We start from the raw sequence: 17,259 nt of genomic DNA on the forward strand, positions 1-17,259 counted from the left end.
CAAAGGCTTTATTGCGGCCGCAGCCCGCGGGGAGCGAGCGGGGAGGGCCCGGGATGGGCTGGGGGCTTCCCCCATCACCCCCGCCTCAGCCCCACGGGCGGGGCGAGGGGAGCGCGGGGGCCGCCGCCGCCACCCTGCTCAGCCCGGGGCCGCAGCGCAGAGCCCGCAGGCACGGGGGATGCCCCGGGGCAGGTTGGGGGGGGGGCGCGCGGGGGTGCCACTGAGGCTGGAGGGGTAGAGGGGACGCAAAGCATTGGGAGCTGTGTCAGGACACAGCTGGGAGGTGGCGGGGGTGGAGGGGCACGGGGCTGGGCTCATGGGGGCCCGAGGCTGCTGACAGTGGTGTAGCTGAACTTGGAGAGCGAGGCGTTGACGTTGGCCACGTCCTCGTCGAGCGGGCGGCGCGGGCAGGCGCGGCGGCAGCCGGTGCAGGTGCCCAGGAAGGCCTTGCGGAAGCGGTGGTTCATGAAGCAGTAGATGAGGGGGTTGGCACAGGCGGAGGTGTAGGAGAGGAGGTGGATGAAGGAGATGGGTGTCCCCGAGAGTGCGCGCTGGGCTGCCCGCGGTGCAAAGGCACGCCAGGTGTTGGCGGTGAAGATGGGCAGCCAGCAGAGGAAGAACATGGCCACAATGACCACCAGCATGCGGATCACACGCCGCTTGGCCACCAGCTTTGCCTCTGAACTGTTGATGCGTGCCCGGTCCTGCTGTGCGCCCGCTGTGCCCAGTGCACGCAGCTCCAGCGCACCGCCTGGCCGGGAGAGCTGCAGGTAGCAGCCATCCCCCTCATCGCAGGCAGGTGCCGGCTCCGGGCCACCATTGCGCTGGGCTGTGGGGGGTGGAACGGGACACGGTCACGTCCCCAGCCCCATGGCACCACCCGGACCCATGCAGCACCAGGCACGGAGCAGCACGGCCTCCCCAGCATGCGACAGGTGTCAGGAGGGGATGCAGCTCCGGGGGCCCAGCCCCGCTGCTTGCCCCAGGCAGGAGGTGCTGAGCAGAGCTGCGTCCCGCAGGACTCTGCAGGTCCCCAGCTCCCCATCCCCTCACCTGCAGCCTCCCCCTTGATGTCCAACTCAAAGCGGATCCCTCGATAGAGCTCACGAGAGATGAGCCCGTAAGCCACGATCATCACCACACCCGGGATGAAGAAGAGGATGAGAAGCAGCAGAACATACCTGAAAGGACAGCACCTGTTGCATGGCAGCCCCTCTCCCAGCCCTGCCGCAGCGGCTGTGCTGGGTGCAGGAGCGCACGGTGCGGGGCTGGGGCCAGCTCACCAGGCCTGCCGGACGTGCTCGCTGGGCCAGTCGTGCGTGCACTGGCTGAGGGCTGGGCGGCCACCGCGGGAGGGCACGGCCCGCGTGGTGCTGTAGATGGCGTAGGGCAGCATGAGCAGCGCCGAGAAGAGCCAGGTGCTGGCGATGACCCGGCAGGCGTGCGAGCGCGTCTGCCACACGCGGGATTGCAGCGGGTTGCAGATGGCACTGTACCGCTCAATGGCGATGGCCACCAGGCTGAAGGTGGAGACCGACACGGAGACGCCTGCGGGCAGTGAGGGTCAGCACCCACAGCATGGCGTGGCACAACCCCCCGGCCCCCCACCCACCGTACCCATGAGGTAGGCCATGAGCTTGCAGACAGCCTTGCCGAAGATGAAGGTGCCCATGAGGTTGGGGACGAGAGTGAAGGGCATGCAGCAGAGTGCCAGCATCAGGTCACTGAGCGCCAGGGACAGCAGGAAGGAGTTGGTGACGGTGCGCAGGCGGCGGTTCAGGAGCAGCACGGCCACGACCAGGGCGTTCCCGCAGATGCTCAGCACAAAGATCAGCGCGTACAGCAGGACGCGCACTGTCAGGTCCAGGTCTGCGGGGCAGCAGGGTCACAGGTGGTCAAGTGCATGTCTGGGCGCACTGGCCATGGCGAGGGCGGTGTGGCCGCGGACGGTAGCCAAGCGCCCGGGCTCTCACCAGCCCTAGCGAGCGCCTGGTGGGCAGAGCCGGGACGTCCCCGCGGCCATCACTGCAGCGGACGCGGTGCCAGGATGCCCGGGCGCTCTCCCTCCCCAGCGCGGCTCGGCGGGCACGACGCCACCCAGGCTGGGCTCCAGCACCAGGGCAGCGGGCGGGCGCCGGAGTCGCGGCGGTGCCGACGCTCCCCGGGGCCGGGCGCTGGCAGCCCCGCGCCCCCCGCTCCCCGGCCGCGCTCGGACGTGACCGCGCCGGGAGCTGAGCGAGCCCCGGCCGCGCGGCCAGCGACGGGCACCGGGACCGGGGGTGCGCGCCGCGGGGCTCCGCGCCCGCCTCCGCCCGGCACCTTCGCTGCCCCCGCGCGGGCACAGCCCGGCCCCGAGCCGCGCTCCAGGGCTGCCGGGTGCTGGGCACCGGGCACCGGGGCTGGCGGGGCTGGGGCACACGGGGGAACCGCGGGCGCGCCGGGTTGCGCCGGGCAGGAGACGGGGCGCACGGCGGGACGGAGCGGCTGCCGGGTCCCGTCCCGTCCCACCCCGCCCCGGTCTCACCTTTGGGCGCCGGGGGCCCGCGGAGGCCCCTGCGGAGGAGGTCGCAGGCGGAGCTGTTCCAGGAGGAGCCGGAGCCGGTGCCGGTGTCCGTGCCGGTGCCGGTGCCGGTGCCGTTCCCGGGGCGGCAGAGCATCTCCTGCAGGGACTCATTGAGGCGCCGCGGGTCCATGGCGCCGCCGGAGCCGCCGTCAGAGCCGCCCCGTGCCCATCGCGCCCATCGCGCCCACCCCGGCGGCGGCACCGGCGGCGGCCCCGGGAGGAGGCTCCGCGCCGCCCCGCTCGCTCCGGAGCCGCCGGGAGAGTGAGCGGGGGCGGCGCCCGGCGGCGGGGGCGCGGGGCGGGGGCGCGGGGCGGGCCGGGGGCGCGGCAGCGGCAGGGAGCGGGGGGAGCCCGGGGGGAGCCGGGGGGAGCCGGGGGGGAGCGGGGGAGAGCGGCGGCGGCGGCGCGGGGAGAACCCGGGGGTGGCGGGGCAGGGGAACCCGGGGGGGGGCGCGGGCCGCGGAGCAGCGGGGGCCGCCGGCCGGCAGCGGGAACCGGGTTCGAGGGATCCCACGTGGGGCCGGGGCTCGGGGACCACGGGGCTCGGGGGGCTCGGGGGGCTCGGAGGGCTTGGGGGACTCAAGGGGCTCGGGGGGCTCGCGGGTCTCAGAGCGCTCGGGAGGCTCGGGGCGCGCACCCCGCCCTGCCGGGGCCGTTCCGGCCGCTCCCCGCAGCATTCCCGGGTGCCCGGGCAGCGGCTGCCGGCGGGTGCCGCCCGCTGTTTGCCCAGGCTGCCCGGGGCTGTTTGCCGCAGCTGCGCCGCTCCCAGCCGGGGCCAGGGCCGGGGTCTGCCCGGGGGCGCGGGGCCGCTCCCGTTGCCGCCGCAGCCGGGGCCCCAGAGATGCCGGCCCTCGTGGCCGCTCCCGTCCCCAGCCCCATCCCTGTTCCGACCCCATTCCCTTCCCACCCACACTCCCATTCCGTCCTCATCTCACCCCCCTCCGTGTCCCTTTTCTGACCGTCCTTCTCCCCACCCTATCCCCATCCCTGCCCCTGGTCCGAACCCATCCCTGATCCTTGCTCGTCTCCTCCCTTCCCTCTCCCCTTCCCCATCCCGTCCCATCCCCATCCCTGTCCCTGTTCTGAACCTTGGCCCAGTCCCATCCCCATCCCTGTTGCATCCTGACCTGCTCGCCCATCCTCTCCCTTCCCTGTCCCCATCCCTGTCCAGACCCTGTCCCCTTCCTTTTCCATCCCCATCCCCATTTCTGAACCCATCCTTTTTCCCATCCCATCCCCATTCCCGTCCCACCCCCATTCCTGTGCCCTCCAGCCCCATCCCCTCCTGTCCCTTCCCACCCCATCCCCTTTCCCATCCCCTCCTGTCCCTTCCCACTCCTGTCCTCTCCCCCCCAGGTGGCCGTGGCCCCGTCTCTGTCCCGCTCTGGTTCCTGTGCCCGCTGTGCCCCATCCCTGCAGCTCCCGTCTCAGTCATGAACAACCATCCTTGTTACCTAGCAACTGTTGTCATTGTTACATAGCAACTATTGTCACCATCACCTAGTGGTTGTTGTCCTTGTTACCTAGCGACTGTTGTCATCGTTACCCAGCGATGGCTGTCACAAAGCACCCAGCGTCACCGCTGGCGCACACCTGACAGCCGGACAGGTCCCTTGACCTTCAGCGCCGGGGGCCTCTGCGTCTTGTGCCCCGCACCCCCGTGGGACCCTGGCCCCTGGTGGGTCCCTGTACACCAGCGGGACCCCGTACACCAGTGGGACCCTGCATCCCCATGGAACCCTGCACCCTGGTGGTACCCCGTACACCAGTGGGACCCCGTACACCAGTGGGACCCTGCATCCTGGTGGAACCCTGCACCCTGGTGGGACCCTGCACATCAGTGGGACCCTGTACACCATTGGGACCCTGCACCCTTGTGGGACCCTGTGCCCTCATGGGACCCTGTACACCATTGGGACCCCGCACCCTTGTGGGACCCTGTGCCCCAGCAGGACCCCGTCCCCCATCAGGTCCCTGCAGCCTGGTGGTCCCCTGGTCCCTGGCTGGAGCCCGTTCCCTGGCCAGGCGCCGCTGCTGGGCCCTGCTCTCGAGGCGCCCGATGCGCAGCGCCAGCTTGAAGGCGCTGGACTCCAGCTGGGCCAGCAGCCGGGCCACCCGTGTCTGCAGCTCCTCCAGGGCCACCTCCAGCGCCTGCACTCGCTGCTCAGCCTCCTCTGCTGCTGCCACCGCTGCTGCCTCAGCGTGCACATCCAGCTTGTCCATGCGCAGCAGGATCTCACGCCCCTTGGCCTCCATCAGGGCGCGGGCGCTGGGGAACTCGGCCAGCACCTCTGTCAGGTCCTCCTTGGAGAGGCAGAAGAGGTCTGAGTAGCCAATGCTCTGGATGTTGGCGGTGCGACGGTTCCCCGACCTGTTCCCTGGGGATGCAGAGCTGCGGTGAGGCCAGGGCTGGGGGTGTGCTTGCAGGGGTGTGGCAGAGGCTCACCTCGGATGTTGATGAGGCTGATCTCCCCGAAGTAGAGCCCCTCGCCCAGGATGGCGAGCTGTGTGACGCCGTCGGCTGCCACCACGGCCAGACGCCCCTCGCGGATGAAATACATCTCCCGCCCCACGTCGCCGGTGCGGCAGACGAACTCTCCGGGGCTGAAGACCTGTGGCCGCAGCTTGAGCACCAGCGCCTCCAGCACACCGCGCTCGCAGTTCTGGAACAGGGACACCTTGCGCAGGGCAGGCAGGTGCACGCTGGCGGCCACCTCGGCCCGCAGCCGGCTGGGGAGGTGCCGGAGCACGGCCCGCTCCCCCACCAGCTTCCTGTGCGCCCGCAGGTGCTGGTGCCAGCCGGCCACCCGCCGCAGCAGCCGCCCCCCGACACCGTGTGCCTGCAGGTACTGCTGCACCGGGCCGTGGTCGGGGTAGAAGGCGGCGTCGGCTGCGTTCATGTTGGCGATGACGGAGCTCATGCTGCCCATGATGGTGGCGAAGCCCAGCACGGCCAGCAGGAAGCCGGCGGTCATGAAGAGGAACTCCTCCTCGCGCTGGGGCTCCGGCGTGTCACCCACGGTGGTGAGGATGAGGGTGGAGATGTAGAAGCTGTGCAGGTACTGCCGCAGCGGGCGGGCGAAGCCGGGGCGGCTGGCGTTGGGGTAGACCCAGTCGTCGGCACCCAGCCCCAGGTAGGTGGAGAGGGCAAAGTAGAGGCAGCCGTTCCAGTGGATGGTGACGAAGACGTAGAGCATCAGCTTGGCGATGCGGAAGGCGTAGGGGTGGGCAGTGCGTGTCTCCCGGCGGTCAAAGGCTTCGAAGAGCCGCGGGACCCGCAGGAAGCGGTTGGCTCGCACGGCCGGCACGGCCGGGCCCAGGTGCAGGTAGAGCAGGTCGGTGGGCAGCACCGAGGCCACGTCCCAGGGGAAGCTGGCAGAGCGCAGGTAGCGCCGCCGGATCTGCGCCCGGTCCTGCACCAGGATGCCCTCCTCCAGGAAGCCTGGGGGCAGTGAGTCAGCACGCGGCCCCCTGGGGAGCCCCTGGGGGTGGAGGGCCCTGGGTCCAGGAGGGATGTGGGGACAGGGGACTCATGGGTCCGGGGGCACCCAAATGGGGGGTGAGAGGCTGTGGGGTGGCCCTGTGCTGGTAGAGGTGGGGGACATCGCATATGTCACCACTGGGCCCTGTGCTGCCTGCGTGGCTGTACTGCTGAGGGGCTCGGCAGATGGGCGCCCACCCCAAAATGTCAGCCCGGCCCCCCCCCGCCCCCTGCCCAGTGACTGCTGTGCTCCCAGGTCTGTGTGTGCCACGTGTGTGTGTGTGTGCCACATGCACATCACACAGGTTTGTGCATCTTTGTCTTCGTGTGCAAGTACACGTATCTGTGCGTGCACACGTGGGCATACATGTGTGTGTGCACACGTGTGACCGCGTGTAGCTGTGAGTGTGGGTAGGTGCCTGTGGTGTTGGTGCAAGCGGCCGGGCGTGGGGCGTGCTGGGGCACTGACCGGTGTGCAGGTGCACGGCGATGTCCAGCAGGTAGAGCGCGTCGCTCAGGCAGTCCAGGCTCAGCCACAGCACCGTGTGCTGCTCCTGGAGCTCGGCGAAGCAGGACCTGGCGGCACCGGCACCGTCACCGGGCTGCCCGGAGCCGGCCCCAGCCCCCGGGGCACCCCCCCGGCTGCAGCCCCGGCGCCCACCCCGCAGCCCGGCACCTGCAGACGATGACGATCCAGTTGTACATGACGGGCAGGACCATGGCGCTGAGCCACCAGTAGTACCAGTCCCCGGAGGGGTCGAGGATCCAGCTCCGGGGAGCGGCAGCGCTGCTGGGGAGGCACGGGGGGGGCGTGGTGGATGGGACCCCCCCGGGATGGGCCCTGCTGCCCTACCGTGCCCCACCGTGACCCCCAGTGCCCCCCCGTGCCCCCCAGTGCCCCCCCAGTGACCCCCCGTGCCCCCCCCGAGCCCAGCTCCCCGGCTCACCCCACCCCGCACGGGGCAGGGGTGCTGATGGGGACCCCCCTCGTGCCCCGGTCCCGGTGCCGGTGCCGGTCCCCCCGGCGGGGCACCCCCCGGCCCCGCTCACCGCTGCGTGCGGCCGGTGCGTGGTGCCGGGGCCCGGTCCCAGCGTCGGGACAGCACCGCGCTGAGGTTCCGCATCCTGCACCGGGGCTGCTGCGGGGCCGGGGCGCGGCCGGGCGGGGCCGGGCGGGTCCTGGCAACCGGGGCTCCCCGGGGGCTGCTCACCGCGCACCGGGACCCGAGCGCTGCCGTGCGCGTCCCCGGGGCCGTGGGGGCGGAGAGCCGCCGGGGCTGCCGCCGGGCTCGGGGCGCTGCGGGACCGGCAGCGGGACAGGGGGCGGGAGGGGGCGGCCGGTGCCCGGTGCCCGGTGCCGGTCCAGGGCCAGGGGCAGGGGCAGGGCAGGGGCAGGTCCCGCACAGCCCCGGTGCCCCCGCCCCGCCCCGCCCCGCCCCGCCCCGCCCCGCCCCGCCCCGCCCCGCCCCGCCCCGCCCCGCTGCCCACCTGGCCCCGCCCCGAGCCCCGCCCCGGTCCCCGCGCAGCCAATCAGCACTCGCCTCGAGGCGGCGGCCCCGCCCCCAGAGGCTCAGGCCCCGCCCCCGCCGGTGTTCGGGGCGGGGCCGCGGGCGGGGCCGTGCGCGCGCCGGTGCGTCGGGCGGCGGCGGGAAGATGGCGGCGGGCGCGCGGGGCCCGCAGCGGAGGCGGCCGGTGAGAGCGGGGGCGGGCGGCGGGGAAAGGCCGCGACGGGGGGCGGGGCCCCGGGAACGGGCGGGGCCTCCCGGGAGGGGGCGGGGCGGGCGGGGCCGGTGCCCTTGGCCGCGGCGGGGGGGGGGGACCCGGCCCGGCCCGGGGCTGTCCTCGGGCGGCGGGCGCCGGGGACGTGGGCGCCCGGACCCGGTCCCGGTGCCGGGGGTGGCGGCGGCCGCGGGTGTCCTCGCGGGGGGTGCGGGGAGCGGCGCGGCCCGGCCCTGGCGGGTCCCCCCCGGGGCTCTGCCCCCGCTCCCGGTGTCCCCGGAGAGCCCCGGCCGGGCCGCACCGGGGCCGGGCCCCGCGCCCCCGTGGCCTTTCCCGTTCCCGTCCCCCCGTTCCCGTCCCCCCCTTACCCCCCCTCTGCTGTCCCTGCCCAGGCGCGGCGCTGACGGACGGAGCCCCGCGACCTTGACCCCAGGTAGGAGGGCGCCGGGACGGGGCTGCGGGGGGCGCGGGGGCACGGCCGCCCCGTCCGTCTGTCCCCGTGTCCGTGTGTCCGTCCGTGTGTCCGTCCGTCCCCGCGGGGTGTCCGGGTCCGGCAGGCCCGGGGTGGCTGTGCCTCCACGAGTGGCACCGGCACGTGGCACGGCCCGGCCGTGGGGCGATGCTGCCGGCGGCCCGGGGGTGGGCGTCCCGAGCACCTCCTGGGACACCCCCGGCTGTGGCACCGGGCGTGCGGCCGTGCCGGGCGGCAGCGCTCGTAGTGCCCCATGCCCACCGCCCGCAGACACCGGGCTGGCGGCTGGCGGCGGTGCCATCGGGCGGCGGTGCCATCGGTGCCCCTGGAAGCAGCCCGCACCTTGCCGACAGCGTGCAAGGCCCGGGGACCGGGCAGGTTCGGCACCGTGGTCACCTCTCGGAGTCCCCGCTCTGGTGCCAGGTGGGTGCTGGACACCGGTGAGGGCCGAGCCCCCTCCATGCCGCGTCCCGTGGGGGATCCAGCCGGTCCCGGTGCAGCCGCAGCGCCCCGGGTCTGGTTCCTGTGGGCCTCACGGAGCGCCTCGCTCTGCCCGGGTCCATCTGTCAGCAGCCTCCCCCTGCCCGGCGTGGGGCCCGGTGTGGGGCTCGGTGCTGTGGGTGCCGCCTGTGGCTGTCCTGGTGGCGGCGGCGCTGCGGGCGCTTGGCGCGAGGTGCCGGGCGCGCTGACTCCTCAGGGTCTAACTTTAGCAACTGCAGTAAGGCTGCGCCCATGCTGGAATGGGAAGCTCCTCGCCGCGTGGTATAAATACATCTGGCCGCTTCCTAAAATACCCGGCGGCAGCGTGCTGCCTCCCCCGGCGGTGCTGCTGGCAGCGCGGCGCTCGGCTGCCCTCAGCGCCAGCTCCGTGCCGCTCACGCCGCCTGGAAGCCGCCGGCACCGCTGCCCGAAGCTCCTCGCGCTTCCCACGCCGGGTCTCTGCCTGCGCTCTGGGCGTGCCGCTGCTCACTTCCCTTTTTGTGCCTTTTGTGGTTTAGGTTTCCCTGAGCGGCCTCTTTCACACCCCGCCTGTGGCCCTGTGGTGTCCCCCCGGCGCTGTCCCGGTGCTGCCCTCCTGTCCCCAGTGGTGTCCCACCGGTCCCACCAAGGCCGTGCTGGGACGGCACCATGCGGAGCACTGGGACCAGGGCCTTGCCTGTGCTGGGGGCAGCAGGAGATGCCCGGCATGAGGTGTGGGGATGGAGCGCAGGCGCTCTGTGGCTCTGGGGGGGGGGCAGGGAGTGTGGGAGCCTTGGCTCCGTGCGCTGCCCCCAGCTGCTGGGTCCTTGTGGCCGTCAGGGCAGAGCCGTCCTGCTGGGGACACCCCGGCCCTGTGCCCCTTGCTCCTGGCACAGCCCCAGGGCCAGGCTCTGCTGGTGCCCTGTGCCCCCAGTGACCCCGAGTGAGTGCCGGTGGCTGTGTTGGGGCTGGAGGATGCTGGGGACAGGGACAGGGACTGGGACAGCGCCGTGCCCTCGGCAGGGGCTGATGGCACGGCCTGGAGAGCCGTGGTGCTGCCCTGGTGGGGAGAAGGGGCTGAGCACGTGGGGACTCGTGCCTCTGGCTGGGGTGCCTGAGCTGCTGTGCCGCACGGTGCCATGGCTGCGGGGCCCCGTGCCTGGCTGAGCCTGCCGCCGCCACGGGGCCGGGCTGGGGGCAGCCCTCCCGGTGCCACCGGGTGCCCCCGCGCTTGGCTCCCGGCTGGCTCCGGGGTTCAAAGTGCAGGGCTGGGTGTGGAGGCAGAGCCGCGCCAGAGCCCTCCTCCGCTCTGCTTCCTCGTCCGTCCCGTCCCGTCCCGTCCCGTCCCGTCCCACCTCCTGGCAGCCGACGCTGCCGCCTCTTCCTCCCGGTGCTGCCGGGCGCCCGTAGGGCAGCGCCCAGGACCCGGCCCCTTCCCGAGGCTGGGCCCCCCTGGCCCCGCTCCAAGCCCCCCGGAGCGGGTGCCCGGTGCTGGGACAGGGCCGTGCCTGTCCGTGAGCACCGCAGGGCTGTTGGCAGGCGCTGGGGTGAAGCTGAGAGGTTTTGGCTGTGCCGTGGGGCCTTGTGCTAGGCCTGGGAGCTGCTGCCCCAGCCCTGAGCGCAGGTAGGTGATGTCCTGCCCATCCTGCTGCCTCGGGGCTGGGCCTGGGGTCCCGCCAGGCTGCTTGCCCTGGGGGGCTCCTCTGCGTGCTCCCCTCCAGGCTTGTGCCTCCCGTGGTGACCTGGGGCTGCTGTGAGCTGGTAGCGCTCGCGGAGCCCTCCCCATGCCGGTGCTGCTGCTTGCCTGTGCCCTCCAGTCGTGTGCTGCTGGAGCTGTTGTGGGGTGTGGGTGTGTGTGTGTGGGGGGGCTGCTTGTCCAGCTCCATGCCCGTTCCCTCCCTGGGCCCAGGGTGGCCACAGCAGCTCCCTCACCCCCCACAGCCGCAGCCAGTGTGCGGGCAGCCAGTGTCACCCCTGGCTGTGTGACCCGGTGCCAAAACACGAGGAAGGGTCGGGTGTGGTGCAGGCGATGGCAGCGTGGCTCTGCTCCTGGGGCAGGGGTCCTGCCGTGCCCTGCTGCACGCTGGCACGCCCACCTGGGGGGTGCGGGGCCTGGGAAGAGTGGTCCCGGGCCGAGGGTCCCTGCTGCCCCAGCCCGCCCGTGCTGAGCCGCTGCTCTCCCACAGCCCAGGCCGTGGTGACAGCAGCATGGAGTGTGGGGCCCTGTGGGTTGGCCGCTGCCCCGTGCCCCCGCAGCGCCGCCGTGCAGACGTCGGATCTGGCCCAGCCCGCAGGGTGCTGCCCCGCTGCCTGTGAGCCCCCCCCGCCACGCGGCGCGTCCCCATGGAGAGGATGAGCTGGCTCAGCAAGCTGAACCCCCGGGGGGCCGGGCACCGCACCGCCCGCAGCGCCAGCTTGCAGAGCCCCGTCACTGCCGACCCTGAGACCTGCCTCATGGTCTTCAAGAACCACTGGTCCCAGGTGAGTGAGCCGGGCTGGGGGCGAGCCCAGGGCACCCCCCCGGCCAGGCACTTAACCTGCTGCCCCCAGGTGCTGCGGATCCTGGAGCGGCGGGGCTGCAAGCCAGCCCCCGACGACCTGAGCGCCGTGCGCAACAACACCTACCAGATGCTGAACCTGCTGGCGGAGGACCGGCCGCGGGGCGACGCCGCTGCGGGGCCCATCCTGGAGTTCGTGGTGGCAGAGAACCTCCTGGAGCGCCTGCTGTGCTGGCACCTGCAGGGGGACTTCACGGAGGAGCGCAAGGTGGAGCAGCTGAAGCTCTATGAGATGCTCATCAGCCAGGCCCGGCAGCCCCTGCTGCAGCACAAGCCGGTGCTCACGCCCCTGCTACGGCTGCTCAGCCTCTGTGCCGAGCCAGCCTCGGCGCTGCTGGAGAACAGCCTGGTGCTGCTGCTCAACCAGCTCTGCGTCTCTGTGGCCAAGGAGCCCGCCATCCTGGAGCTCTTCTTCCACAGCCACACGGACCAGGGCCCTGCCAACCTCATCATATTCTCCCTCCTCATCCCCTTCATCCACCACGAGGGCGTCCTGGGGCAGCAGGCCAGGGATGCGCTGCTGCTTATCATGGCCATGTCTGCCAGCAACCACGCCGTGGCCAAGTCCATCACCGACAACTCCTACTTCTGCCCGGTAAGGCCGGTGCTAGCGTGGTGCCTGCGCTGCCAGGGGCTGTGCCCTGCTCGGGGCCGCACATCCCAATGCCGTGCTCGATGCCTGTCCCCCCAGGTCCTGGCCACAGGCCTGAGCGCCCTGTACTCCTCGCTGCCTCGCAAGATCGAGGTGCGGGGGGATGACTGGCACTTCCTGCGCCGCGAGGACTGGATCGGCGTCTCCTCCCTCGTGCTCTTCATGAACTCGCTGGAGTTCTGCAACGCTGTCATCCAGGTGGGGCTCGCTGCTGGTGGTGGCGTGCGCAGGGTGGCATGGGCGGCCCTGACCCCTCTGCTCTGCAGGTTGCCCACCCGCTGGTGCAGAAGCAGCTGGTGGACTACGTGCACAACGGGTTCCTGGTGCCCGTCATGGGGCCAGCGCTGCACAAGGTAGGGGCTGCCCCGGCCGGGGCTGTTTGGGTGGGCAGCAGGGCTGCGGGGTGCCCCGCGCAGGTCCCGGCCTGGCGCACGCCCAGCTGCTGCTCCCGCAGACCTCCATCGAGGAGATGATCGCCAGCACGGCGTACCTGGACCTGTTCCTGCGCAGCGTCAGCGAGACGGCGCTGCTGAAAACCTTCTTGCGCTTCGTGCTGCTGCACCGCCACGACAACGCCACCATCCTCGACACCCTCGTGGGCCGCATCAACAGCAACTCGCGGGTAGGAGGCACGGGGGCTGCGGCGGGGCCGGCTCGTGGGGCGCTGCGGCTGCCTCACACCCCCTCGGTCCTCAGCTCTGCATGGTCTCCCTGAGCCTCTTCCGGACACTGCTCAGCCTCAACTGTGAGGACGTGATGCTGCAGCTGGTGCTCAGGTAACCTGCGCCGTGCCTGCCGCTGCCCTGTGGGGGCAGGGTATGGCTGGGGCACTGCCTCGCGGGTGAGACACGGCTGTGGCATGCAGGGGCAAGCGCCTGGGCGGGGGCACCCCTGGGGGGGTCTGGTGGTGGGGTGGGACAGTGCTGGCCCCTGCGGTGTCCGTCCTGCGGTCTCGGCACGTCCCCGCGCGCAGCCCCGCGTCCCCCCAGGTACCTGCTGCCCTGCAGCCACGTCATGCTGAGCCAGAAGCGGGCGGTCAGGGACCTGGACATCTACGGGAAGACGGCCGCCAAATTCCTGTCGCTCATCCCACGCTGCTGCCGCCCTGAGAGCCTGCCGCTGCCGGAGCGCGAGGAGGAGCACGCCGCCTGGTCCAAGGGTACGGTGCCGGTCCCCTCGCCACGCCTGCAGGCCCTGCGCTGAGCCCCCCAGCCCCGCACCGCCCTGAGCACCTGCTTCTGCTCCTGCAGGCCAGGGCAGCCCCAACGTGGACGCCTCCTCCGTGGTGACTGTGCCGAAGCCCTCCACGCCGTCCCGCCTCGCCTTCTTCATGCGGCAGCAGAGCGCCGGCCCCGAGGCAGCTGGTGCCGTGCCGCCGCGCTCCCCCGGCACGCCGTGTGGCAGCCCCGGGCACCGGGCTGGCCGCTGGGAGGAGGTGTCGGAGCTGGACAGGAACTACCTGGAGTACCTGCGGGACGCGCGCCACAGCATCGACCGCTGCGCCTGGGCCTGCCGCGTCTGGTCGGCCCCCTACGACGGCGAGGAGCCGAGCGCCACTGGCACGGCCCCCCCACCCGATGGCAGCCACCCGCCCGGCCCCGAGGGCTGCGGCGCCCTGCGCCCTCCAGGACCCCCCACCCCGCGGACTAAGAAGCGGGGCCTGCCCGAGGAAGGGGCAAGGGAGGGCCCTGGGGGGGCACCTGTACCCGGTGAGCCCTGCACCGGGGGCCCCAGCCCCAATGCCCAGGACTCGGGAGCCCTGGTGAATGGGGCGCATGGGCTGGTGGAGCCAGGGCGTCCCGAGGGGGACGTGGCGGTGAAGAAGGTGCGCAGGAGCCCCCAGGGTGAGGGGCTGGCACAGAATGGGGCCGCGGCCCCCCCCAGCCCCCAGCCACAGCCCGCAGGCTGGGAGCCGCTGCCCTCCGTGGACTCGCTGCTGGAGGAGCTGCTGGCCAAGGCGCCGGCTGAGCCCAACGGGGCGGGCGTCAGCATCGAGGCCTTCACGGAGGAACTGCGGGAGATTGAGGCCGAGATGAAGAACGGCGGCGTGGCCCTGCCCAGCCCCAAGGAGCCGCCCGGACCGCCTGAGCTGCCCCTGTCCCGCGAAGAGGAGGAGGCCTACGCCAGCTTCGCCGCCCTGCCCGAGGGCGAGCTGCCGGCCGGGCCGGGGGACGCTGCGGGGCGGGTGCTGCCCCGGCCCCTGGACCCCCTGGCGCAGCTCATCGCCAGCCCCCCGCGCGCCGTGGGGCCGCCCCCCAGCCAGCCCTTCACAGGTGGGGCCGGGCGCAGGGTGCGGGAGGGCGGCCGGGTCCCCGCTGCCGCGTCCGACGCGTGCCCCTGCCCGCAGGCCCCTTCGTGACGGCGCTGTTCGGCAAGCTGGAGAACATGCTGCACAACTCGCTGTACGTCAACTTCCTGCTCACCGGGCTGGTGGCACAGCTCGCCTGCTACCCGCAGCCGCTGCTGCGCTCCTTCCTCCTCAACACCAACATGGTCTTCCAGCCCAGCGTCAAGTCCCTGCTGCAGGTACCGGGGGTGGCGGCGCTGGGCGCCGGCCAGGCGAGCAGGGACGGCCGGTGGGGTTGTGGTTGGGTGGGGTTGTGGTTGGGTCTTTAAACGGGTGGGAAGCAGAAGTGTGGAGGTGCCAACGGGCCAGCTCTCCAAAGAATGCTTATCAGAATGGTGATAAGCAAATATAAAATATTAAATATATTATATACATATATATATATACACACACACATATATACATATTATCAGTATATATATTATCTATATATATTATCAATATATGCATATATATATATACATATTATGAGTAGGTTGATAAGCAAATATAAAGTGTCTATGGTGACAGACGCTTTACATTTGCTTATTTTTATATTTATATCCATATTATGTATTTATATTCGTTTATATATGAAAAGCACACATCTGCCCGGGGCTGGCTGCGATTCCCTCCCGCCCTCCCTCCCACAGGTCCTTGGCTCGGTGAAGAACAAGATCGAGAGCTTCGCTGCCAGCCAGGAGGACTTCCCCACGCTGCTCTTCAAAGCCAAGAAGTACCTGATCGCCCGGGGCAAGCTGGACTGGTCGGACACGCCGAGCGTGGTGCCGGCCCTGCGCCGCGCCGAGCCCCTGGGTGAGGCTGGGGCCAGGGCCGGGGCAGGGGCCAGGGGGAGCAGCGCCCACCCTGAGGGTCCCCCCACGAGGGCTGGGGGCTGGCACAGAGGGCTGGGGCCACACCAGTGCAGGGGGCTGCATGGGGCCGGGGGGCTGCTGCTGTGGTGGGGAGGGCGCAGGGGGCTGCATGGAGCACTGCATGGGGGCTGTGTGGGGCACTGTGCGGGGGCTGCATGGGGGCTGCATGGGGGCTGTGCGGGGGCTGCATGGGGCACTACGCGGGGGCTGCACCACACGCAAGGCTGGGGGCTGCCTCTCCCCGGGCCCCGAGCTCGGTGCTGACGCTGTCCCTTAGCCCGCAGCCGGAAGCCGTCGCTGGGCGAGCTGATCCTGCGGCACGCCAACAGCCCGACGCGGGCGCGCCAGGCGGCGCAGCTGGCGCTGCAGCAGGTGCGGGACGGGCCCGTGCTGCAGGCGCTGGCGGGGGCCGCGCTGTTCCGCGGCTCGGCCGAGAAGCAGAGCGAGGCGCTGCGGGTCAAGAACGCCGTCTACTGCGCCGTCATCTTCAGCGAGTTCCTGAAGGAGCTGGCGGCCATCGCCCAGGCCCACGCGGTCACGTCCCCGTTCCTGACCGAGCCCCCCGAGGAGTGAGGGCGGCGGGGGCCTTTTTAACCACGCGCAGGGCACGGACCTTTTTAATTTATTGGGGGTGAATGTTGTGCTGAGAGCTGGCTGCGGTGCGGCAAGGGGGAGGCGGCTGCCCGCGGGGATGCGCCGGGGTCGGCAGGGCCGGATCCTGTGCCGCCTCACGCGGGGCGGGCCGGCTCTGCCCCCCACCCCCGGGTCCCCACTGTCACCCCGTCACCTCCCCCCTCCTCTCTATGCAACACCCCGTGCCGTGGGGCAGCCCCGCGGGGGCTGTGGGGCGGCGGGCCGGGGCCGGGGCATGGGGCGTGGGGGCTGGGTGGTGCATGGGGAGGGCTGGTGTGTCTGTGCTGTGTCAAAGCCCTTCTGTAATAAAGGGTCTGGTCGAGGGCACTGCTGCTGCCGTCCCTTCAGGGGTGCCCCCCCTCATGCTAGTGCTATAGCTGCATCCTGCGCCAGCACTGTGGGGGGCTCATGCCTTGGGTCCCTGCCTCCCGCTGGGCCCCAGCAGCCCCCTCCCCTCCCAGCCCCCCTGAGCCTGAAGGATGGCCCCCAGCAGCCCCCTGCCCCCAGCAGCACCCTGCCTCCCCCCCAGCACTCAGGGCAGGGACACGGCTGCAGCAGGTCACGGTGTTTATTTTTGTACCAACATCTGCACAGTGTCAGCCCAGGGCACCACCAGTGGGTTTCATCCCCCACGGGGCTTGGCTCGGGCAGGGGGCTGCAGCTCCCACCCCACTGTGTAAGGCTGGGGTGGCTCTGGTGCCCAAGCCCCTGCCTGCACTGCTGCTGTGCAGCCCCCTGCCTCTGTCCCCAGGTGTGGGCTGGGGAGGGCCACACACCCTCACCCTCAGAGCAGGGTCTCCTTCTTGCAGCCGTGGCTGTGGCTTGGCCCCTCCAGCTGCAGCTCGAGTGCCTGCTTGGGGTGCAAGCGGGCATCCCATGGGGTGGAGGGCAACAGTGGCCACGGGAGCCCGTTGTGCCCAGGGGGCAGCTGCAGAGTGACAGCACCAGAGCCATGGCCACGGCCAGTGAGCAGCCAGCGGAGGAGGCCGGTGAGCTCCCCATGGAGGTGTCAGACAGGTGAGTGGCTGTGTGGGACTGGGTGGGGTGGCACCGCTGGGGCCCCCTGATGCTCCAGCAGGCACAGGGTGGTGATGTGGCCATGCTGGGCAGCCAGGGCAGGGGTCCTGTGATGGCTGTCAGCACTGCAAGGGTTGGTGCCTCGTTCCAGGAGCACCCAGACCACCTCAACGTGGTCTCCTGGGCAGCGATGCCCAGTGCTGTCACCCCTTGGCTGCAGGCCTGGCTGATGTGGGTGTCACAGCCCAGCAGCAAGCAGGCAGCAGCCTGGCTGTGCCAGGAGGCCAAGCGCAGGGCTGAGCGCTGCTCCCTGTCCACTGCGTCCACCTGGGCCCCGTGCTGCAGCAGCTGCACTGACTGCCCCACCAGCAGGAAAGGTGCAGTGCAGTGCACCCCTGGGTGTCCCGGCCCTTGGGATCAGCCCCAGGCACTAGCAGCAGCTCTGCCAGCGCTGGGTGCTCCTCCAGCACCAGCAGGTACAGCAGGATCAGCCCTCAGCATCAC

General features: G+C 71.5%; 3 protein-coding genes across 6 annotated transcripts; 1 reads left to right on the forward strand and 2 right to left on the reverse strand.

The window, feature by feature from the left end:
* Positions 1 to 11: 11 nt before the first annotated feature.
* On the reverse strand, positions 12 to 2,822 carry CCKBR (cholecystokinin B receptor). Its single transcript, XM_068675130.1, has 5 exons — positions 2,525 to 2,822; positions 1,618 to 1,869; positions 1,284 to 1,548; positions 1,054 to 1,181; positions 12 to 829 (listed from the first exon to the last, which is right to left on the reverse strand). The coding sequence occupies exons 1-5, from the start codon at positions 2,691 to 2,693 to the stop codon at positions 315 to 317; spliced, it is 1,329 nt and encodes a 442-aa protein (XP_068531231.1). The 5' UTR covers positions 2,694 to 2,822; the 3' UTR covers positions 12 to 314.
* Positions 2,823 to 4,010: 1,188 nt separating this feature from the next.
* CNGA4 (cyclic nucleotide gated channel subunit alpha 4) lies at positions 4,011 to 7,533 on the reverse strand. Of its 2 annotated transcripts, none has more exons than XM_068674943.1 (5): positions 7,095 to 7,533; positions 6,721 to 6,831; positions 6,514 to 6,620; positions 5,010 to 6,005; positions 4,011 to 4,941 (listed from the first exon to the last, which is right to left on the reverse strand). In XM_068674943.1, the coding sequence occupies exons 1-5, from the start codon at positions 7,166 to 7,168 to the stop codon at positions 4,184 to 4,186; spliced, it is 2,046 nt and encodes a 681-aa protein (XP_068531044.1). In that variant the 5' UTR covers positions 7,169 to 7,533; the 3' UTR covers positions 4,011 to 4,183. The 2 variants fall into 2 exon arrangements, with proteins under 2 accessions (XP_068531044.1, XP_068530956.1); XM_068674855.1 differs by having other exon boundaries at positions 6,721 to 6,834.
* An 87-nt stretch (positions 7,534 to 7,620) lies between these two features.
* On the forward strand, positions 7,621 to 16,065 carry FHIP1B (FHF complex subunit HOOK interacting protein 1B). 3 transcript variants are annotated; one of them, XM_068673533.1, is made up of 13 exons: positions 7,621 to 7,736; positions 8,156 to 8,196; positions 10,881 to 11,175; positions 11,245 to 11,847; positions 11,944 to 12,102; positions 12,171 to 12,257; positions 12,359 to 12,526; positions 12,601 to 12,680; positions 12,894 to 13,063; positions 13,155 to 14,177; positions 14,252 to 14,430; positions 14,832 to 15,046; positions 15,383 to 16,065. In XM_068673533.1, the coding sequence occupies exons 3-13, from the start codon at positions 11,038 to 11,040 to the stop codon at positions 15,738 to 15,740; spliced, it is 3,180 nt and encodes a 1,059-aa protein (XP_068529634.1). In that variant the 5' UTR covers positions 7,621 to 7,736; positions 8,156 to 8,196; positions 10,881 to 11,037; the 3' UTR covers positions 15,741 to 16,065. The 3 variants fall into 3 exon arrangements, with proteins under 3 accessions (XP_068529634.1, XP_068529802.1, XP_068529721.1); XM_068673701.1 differs by having other exon boundaries at positions 14,884 to 15,046; XM_068673620.1 differs by lacking the exons at positions 7,621 to 7,736; positions 8,156 to 8,196 and adding an exon at positions 9,234 to 10,318.
* The last annotated feature ends 1,194 nt before the right edge of the window (positions 16,066 to 17,259 follow it).

The sequence above is a fragment of the Anas acuta genome, chromosome 1 (assembly GCF_963932015.1).
Source record: "Anas acuta chromosome 1, bAnaAcu1.1, whole genome shotgun sequence".
Taxonomy (NCBI): Eukaryota; Metazoa; Chordata; class Aves; order Anseriformes; family Anatidae; genus Anas; species Anas acuta.

Excerpts from the sequence above, each read along its gene's own strand:
- FHIP1B (XM_068673533.1), top strand. The coding sequence starts at position 11,038 with ATGGAGAGGATGAGCTGGCTCAGCAAGCTGAACCCCCGGGGGGCCGGG. Across the intron at positions 11,848-11,943 it reads ACAACTCCTACTTCTGCCCG|GTCCTGGCCACAGGCCTGAG; the intron begins GTAAGGCCGGTG and ends CTGTCCCCCCAG. Across the intron at positions 12,103-12,170 it reads TCTGCAACGCTGTCATCCAG|GTTGCCCACCCGCTGGTGCA; the intron begins GTGGGGCTCGCT and ends TCTGCTCTGCAG.
- CCKBR (XM_068675130.1), bottom strand. The coding sequence starts at position 2,693 with ATGGACCCGCGGCGCCTCAATGAGTCCCTGCAGGAGATGCTCTGCCGC. Across the intron at positions 1,870-2,524 it reads CGGGCCCCCGGCGCCCAAAG|ACCTGGACCTGACAGTGCGC; the intron begins GTGAGACCGGGG and ends GCTGCCCCGCAG. Across the intron at positions 1,549-1,617 it reads GCTCATGGCCTACCTCATGG|GCGTCTCCGTGTCGGTCTCC; the intron begins GTACGGTGGGTG and ends CACTGCCCGCAG.
- CNGA4 (XM_068674855.1), bottom strand. The coding sequence starts at position 7,168 with ATGCGGAACCTCAGCGCGGTGCTGTCCCGACGCTGGGACCGGGCCCCG. Across the intron at positions 6,621-6,720 it reads TGGATCGTCATCGTCTGCAG|GTCCTGCTTCGCCGAGCTCC; the intron begins GTGCCGGGCTGC and ends CGGTGCCGCCAG. Across the intron at positions 4,942-5,009 it reads CAGCCTCATCAACATCCGAG|GGAACAGGTCGGGGAACCGT; the intron begins GTGAGCCTCTGC and ends CTGCATCCCCAG.